Here is a 10,028-nt window from a genome sequence, read left to right as displayed (position 1 = left end):
TTTAATGAAATTTTTGTATATGTATATGTTATCATAGTGTTCTGATATTATACAAGCAGTATGGACACTTTTACGTCAATATATTGAAAAACAAGAAAGAAAACTTGCTCGATTCGTGCGGAATTTAATTTATTTTTATATGTAGGTAATTTTATTACAGATTCGATAAACAGATTACAAAATGAAAAAAATTAAATTTTAATATTATTTCTCGAGCCTATTTTTTCCTAAGCGGTACATTTTTTGACTATTTTTCGTCATTAGCCAGCATGATAAGCTTAAAAATGAGAGTTAAATCATGGAATTTGATACGGCGGAAAACAGACTAGAGAAATAGAAATATAAGATTACGCACAAACATCAGAAGGGTTCCAGTGTACGAATGAAATCTTCTGCTCCATAAAACAGAATAAAAGTTATTCTAAATATTTCAAAGAACTAAGAAAACTCGATATTTTGGATTTCGATCGAGCACTGGTCTCGAAAAGATAGGGTAATATATTGATGAAGCTTACCTTCGTTTTCTGTAATTTCACGAGTAAAGCTATTATAAACCGCTTGCTAATGCAAGGACGCCAAAATTTGTGTTTCTGGCAGATCTGGCTTCTGAAGTCCTCATGCAAAGTGTCATTACTGTTTTTATTTTATAATACTGTACCTTAATTTAATGAATATATAATGCTGTTATCTATTGCATATTTGTTATTTATTTTATTCTTCCTCTAGAGGGCACACAAGGTCACATAAATCATACGTTATCGACATTGTTGAACCTCTGGAGGACAGAAAAATTCCATAATTATGTAGGACATATATGAAAAAAAAAAGGTATCTAAAAATCATAGAATAAAACCCTTAAAATTCAACACACAAAATTAATAAAACATTTTTTGTACTTTATAAATGATAAAATATTATTGAATTACCAAACGGGCCTGAAAAGATCATACACTTTAAAGATATACCCAGAGCTCGGCTTTATTTGAGAATGTTTCGATCAAACAGATGTTACTTATTGTTATAAATGTGCAGAGGTGGATTTAGGCTTAGGACCGTGAGGCCGAGGCCTAGGGCGACAACATTTCAGTGGCTGTTTTTTCTCTCACTTTTACAAAGATCTATTAGAAAATATTATATATTTGAAAATTAAATGATAATTTTAATAATCACTTACGCAGAGAGCAAAAAAGGCCGCCAAATCGGAGAAGGTACATACCTAGGGCGAAATCGAACCTAAATCCGCCATTGTGAATATGGCTTTTGTACAAAAGAGCAATGGTGACCAAAAAATAAATAATCTGGAAAAAAATTCACGATATTTTTATTTTTCTCAAAAAATAATTAGGTAAGAGAGATATGCAATTGGTTGTCTGTAATTACCGCACTGAATGAAACATTAAAAATCATAAAGAACCATTAAAAAAGAATTATTACTGCATGTTTTTAATCATGGTTAAGTGATAGTTATAAACATAAACATGGGCGTTGAGAGCGGTACTTACATATGGCCAATGGCCATATAATTTTGGTTGAATGAAAAACGGAAGTAATCAGAAATCCTGAAAGGTAAGTGAACATTTTTCAACTCAAAAATAAAATCCATTCAATTAATTTCAAAATAGTTTATTCAATTTTGTAAACAAAATAATTTAATTAAGTATGTTTTTTAATTAAAAAAAACCTAAGCCGGAAGTCAAATTATTATTATTTTATATATTAGGCTGGCCATAAACTTCAATATTTCTGTTTACTGTTCAAAAATGCACATATTTCCCCAAATTTTTAGATCTTAATCAGTGGCTTATTTTTTCGCTTTTCCTTCAGAGGAAGCTGAACAGAGTTGACTATAATGAAGAAAAATTTCTGTATAAACCGCGCAGATAAAATATCAATAGTGGCATTTACAAAATGTAATACCCCTACCTACGATTATAACGGATTTGTTATGTTGGCTGAATGAAAGTTCACTGATAACATCTAATATCGAAAAATTATTTTGTAAGAAATCACTTCGAAAATATTGAAAGTACCGTGAAGCCTACAAATATATGGTTTACTCGCAAATTTTCCTTTTTCTGCCATGATCGAACTAGTTTTCAGGTTCCTCCGAGGAAGAAGTAAAAAGCACACAAATCTGTATAATTTTTCCACAGGTAATAGAGAAGCCCGTTATTCTTGTCATATCAATAGCTCTCATATTTAATAGATTCTGTATCACGTAAAGGCGCAAAATCCTTACAAATTTGAAGGGCAAAATGCTCCTATTTTGCAAACTTAACAAAAAAGATAGGAAATTTAATTATCTACAATAGGAGAAAGAGAATAGCGCCACTTTCGTCCTTTTTTGCAAGGATTTTGTGCATTATCTGTAGTACATATTTAACGGTAACCATTTTTTTTTATCTGATCATTGAGCAGGAAACAGAAACAAAACGTTCTAGGCCATTTTAAAAACATTTCTTTAATTTCCTAAATAACTTTATTGAGCAATTCACACAATTTCTCATAAACTGGTGTAAATATTTTTGTGTAACCCGCATTTGTTAAATGTAAGTAGTCGTGTAATAAGTAATGTGAAATTGTTCCATCTGATTGGATAATATTATTATGGATTTCCACAATATGTATATTTTGTTCCAATTCTGGTTTACTATCTATTGGTGTTCTAAACTTTTTTAAAAGTAATGTGTTCACTTCATTGTTTAAGTCTCGTAATTTATTTGGAGTTTGTCCTCTAGGTAAGAGTGTCTGGAAAAAAAAACGAATAATAATCTTGAAAATGAATTTCACAATCAGGACCGGATTAACAAGTAGGCAGAATAGGCAGTTGCCTGGGGCGCCCAAAAATGAAAAAGACTTCTAAAATTTTTTTACAAACATAAAATTCTAGAGAGTGAAAGAAAAATATAATCAGAACTGAAAATAAATAAATCCTTCTCGCAATTAAAAAGAATCAAAGCTGCTGAAAGAGCTACAACGCGACAAGAGCGACTCGAGATGTTAGGTATACTTTGCATTGAGTTAGATTTACTGAACAAAATCGATATTGATGATATAATTGATTAATTAGCCGAAAACAAATGTAGAAAACGATATGTATTGATATTATTACATTGTGACAATAAAATTTTTATGAAAGATATAAGTTTGTATTTTTTAATCGAAAAAAGAAGGGAACGGACGTGAAAAAAAAGTGCCCCCAAATTGATGGTTGCCTAGGGCCCCATCGAGGGTTAATCCGACCCTGTTCAAAATCATTTAAAATTAGCGATAATAGTAATAATTAGTCGTGATTACTGATTTGCCATTTTATCAAACTCATCAAAATAAACGAAAATAAGCAATACAATTTTTCGATAAAATACTATGGCTTTCTACAAAATGGAATTAAATTTTATAATTTTTTGGCATCTTTATAAAGCGTGACTACCAATAAAATCTAAAACATCAGTGTTTGATGAAAAAAGGTCACTTTTTCTTGTACCTACATAGCCTTAAAGGGCCGTTTTTATATAATTTTGCTACTGAAAAACTCCAATAAGATAAAACGTCTATACTTACAGGAATAACAATATGACAGTGTCCTAATTTTTTACGTATAACTTGAATACATTCTTCAATTCCTTCAACAATTTCCTCCGCTTTACTATTATAATTATTCGTTCCCACAAATAATACAATAATTTTAACCGTAGAACTACATTCTAATTCACCATTTTGCAAACGCCATAAAACATTCTCAACACGATCACCTCCAATTCCAAAATTTAAACAATGTAATGAACTGATTTTATCCCACAAATCACTAAATTGTAACTGTTGAATTATTGAATCTCCGATAAAGATTACATCAGGTTCACAGGTTTTCGCTTCGTTCACATAACGGTTATGCTAAAATAAACATTTATGTAAAAACAAATTATTTCTCGTTTTTGATTTACCGAAAATACCATACTTATCCACCGTCCATCTCCAGTGACATCCACAGCTTGAGCAGGAATTTTACAAGAACTCATCTTTAATAAATTTTATACAAAAATAAACATGTCAAAAACTATTCAACTCCCCGGTCCGGTGAACTTCAACCAATATATACAAATTGTGCGCATGTCTGGCAAATATTTTTTTTGTTCGAAAAACTTTCTATTTATATGAATCTAATTTATTTTCGAAATAATGAAATCTCAAAAATTCGATCATTTACTAATTACTTTAATATTATCGTAAAAATAATAATCTAATATTATTATAAAATGTAAATTCAATTTATGAAGTCAGTATTTTCTACAACAGGTGTCTCTGTACGGGAATATAATTAAATTAACGCGCAAATACGCCCTTAAACGCAATTTTTTAGTTTTTACAACTGCTTTTCAATAGAAAGTTTGATTATATTAAAAATAAAAATAAAACATAAACAATAAATAAAACATAAGCAAAATCACTCAGTTGGAAAGCTTTCAAAAATTTTATAGAAGTAAACAACTTTTTTTACTGTTATTAGGTATGTTAGTATTGAATGTATTCAAATTAGATTATTCGACGATTCTCACGTATTTAGTCCTTATTGTGGCATCACAAAATGTACAAACTTGATTGCTATCAGCATTTCAGCAATCATTTAAAACGATGCAAAGTCAAGAGGTGAGTATCTGGAAATCGAGTTCTTTATAAATAGAGGAAATTATGCGTCTGTAACAGAGTGTTTATGTAAGCAAGTGACAAAATATTATTTTAACATTTTTCACACAAAATATTTTTGTACGCAAACCAAAGTCTTAACTAAAAGATATTTTGGGATCGATTTACGCTATAATTGTTTGGAAGACTCTCAAAGACACTGACATATATCCAGGAATAAGAGAAATATTACGTAATAACAGGCTAATCTGCGGTATGCTTAGGGTAGCGGGTTCGATTCCCGCCGTCGCCATGAAATTAATTTAATTAATAGTTGTGATGGGCTGGTGTAGTGCATGAAGGAGGTGCACTCAGCCTCTGAAATTGAGGAGCTGTTAAATGAAATTATCAGCGGAAAGATGGTAAAACACATATATGGTATCACAATGGGCTCTATAGCCTAAGTGTGTCCTTCGTGGACAGCCAATATAACCTAACCTAACAGGCTAATCTACTTAAAAGTTAATTAACTGAAGTAACTTTTTTATAGCTAGCGTTCGTACGCCATGTGCTGCTTACCAAAATATGCAAGTCAAATGCTTCTACCTATACTTAAAGTCTGGAACTAATATCTAAGACTCAAACAATGTAAATATCATGTTACACATTTGTAAATGACACAAACCTAGATTTTAATTCGGTGAAACACTCAAAACAGAATAAAACTGTCAAATCTTGAATGTATATTATCATACTCGTGCAATATAAATAAATATAAATTATAAATAATAATTTACACATTTTATAAAGGTAATTAAATGTAACTAATATAAAATCATGTGTAATCAATTAATAATATTACAATTAAAGAGACAATTACCATATTAAATAAGTTTATAAATTGTATAGACTTATTTAGAAAAGTGTCCTTAATTATGTGTTCGGAAATAATTTAAATTGGTGCAAATAATAAATTTGAAAAAAAAAAAAACAATAAACTAGTGACGGGGCTCATTTAATTTCCACGAAAACAGGTGTATATTTTTTATGAAAAATTAACAGGTATGTGTTTTCTCGCATGTTTACAATTTTTGTGCAGAATTTGTTTTTTTAGGTTAAAAATAAACAATAAATTTTCCGGTGATGAATACAAGAAAAATTGATTAAATATTTTTTTGTTTTAAAAATAACCCTAAAATCGAATGATATAATAACCCTTGGAATTAAACCATTTGATTGGTTGAATTCAAGTCATCCGACAAATCCGCGTTTCTGATTGGTGCTATATAAAAGCATGTTTATTAGGTCTGAATTAACAATTATTTATTATACCTCATCACCCAAATTAATAAATTTGTTTTGAGAATTTTTAAATAAAATAAATTAAATCTTTTCAAATCGTAATTTTTTTTTGTGAGATAAATTAGTTTGTTCCACTTAGGACAATACAAATATGAATGGAAAACAGTAGCGTAATATTTTTAACCTGTTCCATTTTTCAATTGAAGCGGGATAAACTGTGATTGTATGTATGAGTTGGAGTGAGATGATAGATTCACCACGTGTTTGTGTGTTATTGACATTGGAATAATTGACTTTTTTTTTTATTATTAAACGTAATGAACTTTATGGGAATATTATTTTTTTTGTAATTTATGTAATTTTATCCGCTTTTGATGAAAAATTGTCGTAAGCTTGGTCAAAAGATGAGAATTTCATGGCTTAAAGGTGATTTATGAAAATGTTTCGTTTGGCATAAATAAAAAGACGTGACCATGACCTTAACCTAACATTATTTACAAAAGGTAGGGAGCTCGTATGTTTTTTTTGTTCATATTTGCACATAATATCCGGATTTGAATATAATACTTTTGTTAGCTCATCGATGTTTATTTTATTTCAGTTTTTTTTAAACTTTAGAGCTCTAAACATTTTGAAACAATTTAATTTATAATAGTTTTATTGAACATGATTGTTATTCTCATACATTTTCGAATTAGTCTCGAAAAGAAAATGCTGCAGAATTTCAAACATTCTCCGCCAAAAAGTTAGAATTACTGTCTATATTATTATTTTTTATTCAAAAGAACTAGATTCAAAAAAATATGTTCCTAAGGATGTACGAGCACCAAGATAATTTTAAATATCTGGAGTTGAAAATTTTGTTTCAATCATTTAGCTTTCGATATTTTGAAAACCAAGACAGATATCGAAAAAATTTATTCTTATTTTTCGTCTACATTCATGAAGTTATAACAAAATTCATCGTCAAAGATGAAAATAGCGTACAAATAATTTCAACCCTAAATCTAAAATTGCCTTGATGCTCGTACAACCTTAAAATATTTTTCTTTTTATCATTAGTACAAATTTGTATCGCCAGATGGCGAGATTTATCTGATTTGAATTTTGATTGGTCTTTAAAAATTATAAGTACGAGTATTGCCAACTGGTAGCTTAAATTGGAACTTCTGAAAACGGGTTCCTGTTTTAATTAGTACGAATTATTATCGCTAGGTGACGGGTTGCAACACCCAGTTATCATTAGCGAGAATATAACTTAAACTATTAAGAAGAGGGAATTGAACCGTTTCTTGTCGAATTCACTCTTTTAGACTATCCAGTTCATATTAAGCGAATACTTAGCCGAGCACTAATTATATTATTGAGTTGTGGTGAACAAGGCATTAAAATCCAGGACTATAGTCATAGTTTCAATAAAAATAATTTACATATTAAATTTGTTTACTGCAAATAATTTATGATAAAAAAAATTAGCTAACAATGGAGAACTTATGGTCATATATTATTTATTACGTTGAATGAAATTTATTCAAAAAATTTAATACAATTATTATTATATCACTTTAAAGGTTATAAAGTTTAAATTTAATTTAAAATTTTAAATAACTTTTTTTCTTTTAACTAAATTTTTTTTCTGTATTCTTGTATCCTGGCGTATATAATATTCACACGAGTTATTTTCAGTCGAAGTCACCATTGTTATAACTTTATTGTGTGTCTCTTTATACAAGTCTGAATTGCTCATAGAGAAGGAAGCGAGACGGGTATACGAACTTCTACCTATCTCAGTTTTTCTCAAAGTAATGATATAGGTAGAAAAAAAATTTGGTAATGGTCTCTCTGCCTTACTCGTATTTTAGGTTGTCCCTGGTTAGATTGTCACTGTCTTACAAGTATGTTAAGTTAGAAGTCCGAGGGACTTCTGTAAGTCACGTTTGCCCATACCTGATTTACACTCATTTAAAGCTTATCGTGCTGGGTAATGACGGAAATTACACTCACAGTACAAATGTACAGCTTAGAAACTATAGGCTAGAGAAATAATATTAAGATTTAATTTTGTTCATTATGCAATTTGTATATCGTATCTGTAATAAAATTGCATATAAATAAAAAGAAAGTAAATCACCTATATATTATTTCTCGATCGTTTTTTTTTGTTACGGATACCACACTGCGGAATTCCACACTCATCGAGCTAGTATTTAAATTTAGATAACACCTAAAGTCATTAGTAATCAGATTTATGTAATTATTTAATTACTAATAATAATAAATAATTGTCTTTTGACTCTATACGTCTTGACGGATGGAAATTTTCGTGAATTATTGATTTTTTTCAAATGAGATATTTATAAAATTTGGTCAGACAATTATTTTTTTAGTTTTAAGGAAATTTACAAAATTTAAGTTTTCACATCATATTTAAATTCGAATTTTTAATTAATTAATAGCATATCAAAAGTTCAGATTTTATCTATACCTTACCTTAATGTCCAATCAACCTATACATTACCTTAATGTCCGATCAACCTTAAATTAATTGAATATATTTATGTTTTTTTGGATGTTAATTATCTTATTACGATTGAATACGCTCGTATATTATATTAAATAAATAATATTTAATAAATAATTAAAAATTAATAACGCAGTACTTTGTATATTTTTATTTTATTTTATATTATTTATTTTAAATCAATATTTTATTCAAATTGTAATATTTATTGACATTTAAAATAATAAATGTAGACAAATAATAAAATCTACGTAAAAATTTTAATGCTATCATTTTTAAATATTGTAAAATTTATTACTCAATAAGAAAATATTTATTCGCCTTTTCGAGCATTCATTTTATTGTGTCTTGTGATAAAATATCTTCTATAATTAATAATTCGATAACAAAATATATATCCTTTATTGAACTGTTAACTACTGACAAGAATTCACTCTATCAAATATAGAAATGCTTAATTAATACCCGACAAAGTCGAGACTCTGATCCATTCAATTCAATTGTTAAAATCCCACCAAAAAATATTTCTAGCTTATTCCGATAATTTTCATTCACGTTTACTTCGAAATATAACGATTTAAAATTTGTTTTTCTTAAATCTGAACGTCGTTAATGTCAATACACAACCGAAAGAGCTTCATAAGGCGCATATGGGTTAGTTATTTAGTTTAAATTTATAATGAACTCGAAAAAAGGTCTAGATATGTAAACTTTAGCTTATATTTTAGGATATGGATAGAGAGTGACCTTTATCTCTCATAGAACATGTATGAAGAGTGATCATTTTCGAGAGAGAAGGGAAGGGGAAAATAAAATGAGTAAAAATTGGAAGAAGTTTCTGCTCCTTGCCAAATAACTTCCTTAACTTCCGCGCAAATGTTACGTAGTGCTAGCAGACATGTCCTCCCTTCCGTTCCCGACTAATATCACTCAAACCATGTTATCCTTTTCTGGGCGTTTGGGAGGAGGGAAACTTCTGTCAGCAGCATGTAGCGTTTGTGAGATCATTAGGGAGCTTATTCAGTAAGGAGCAGCAAATTTTTCTCAATTTTTACTGATTTTATTTCCTTCTATCTCGAAAACTTATTTCAGGAGCTTATTTACCACGCAGCAGAAAGTTAGGGTTCATGAAGTCTTTTACGTGTCATATCCTAGAATTACGTGTCATAAACCACACCCGAACATATCCTGTATGTAATAAATGTAAAGAATTTATAATACAAGACTATATGTGACCGTGAAATTTAGAAATTTAAATCAATTTTTCTTCATCTGCATATTTACTACGTTTTCCTATTTATCGGCAGTCGGCACGCACTTTTTTATAATATGATTCTTGAAGAAGTAAGTAACTTTATAGCAAGTATTATGAAACCATCAAGATTACCTCAAATTGATTTTTAAAAATAAACTTGTTTCTATAAAAATATACAAAAAAAATATTACAAATTTTGCATAATTGATTTATAAATGACGTTCATGACAAGGAACTCACTTTTTTTAGGATTCCGTATCGATAATTAGGATATGTGTGTCGCAGTCAAGTAGCTTAAGGACTTTCCCAAAAAATCACGTTTTCTTAGAA

General features: G+C 29.0%; 2 protein-coding genes across 2 annotated transcripts in view; one reads left to right on the top strand and one right to left on the bottom strand.

The window, feature by feature from the left end:
- Positions 1-2,406: 2,406 nt before the first annotated feature.
- Positions 2,407-4,100, bottom strand: LOC123300193 (platelet-activating factor acetylhydrolase IB subunit alpha2-like). The gene is made up of 3 exons (XM_044882714.1): positions 3,951-4,100; positions 3,562-3,891; positions 2,407-2,748 (listed from the first exon to the last, which is right to left on the bottom strand). The coding sequence occupies exons 1-3, from the start codon at positions 4,014-4,016 to the stop codon at positions 2,470-2,472; spliced, it is 675 nt and encodes a 224-aa protein (XP_044738649.1). The 5' UTR covers positions 4,017-4,100; the 3' UTR covers positions 2,407-2,469.
- Positions 4,101-5,549: 1,449 nt separating this feature from the next.
- Positions 5,550-10,028, top strand: part of LOC123300040 (acetyl-CoA carboxylase) — a 53,183-nt gene continuing 48,704 nt past the window's right edge. Inside the window, exon 1 of the mRNA XM_044882505.1 lies at positions 5,550-5,682. The gene's annotated coding sequence lies outside the window, so the exon portion shown is untranslated. The remainder of the gene's footprint in view (positions 5,683-10,028) is intronic.

This window comes from Chrysoperla carnea, chromosome 5 (genome assembly GCF_905475395.1).
Source record: "Chrysoperla carnea chromosome 5, inChrCarn1.1, whole genome shotgun sequence".
Lineage (NCBI taxonomy): Eukaryota > Metazoa > Arthropoda > Insecta > Neuroptera > Chrysopidae > Chrysoperla > Chrysoperla carnea.
This window is presented reverse-complemented; position numbering and strand designations above follow the sequence as displayed.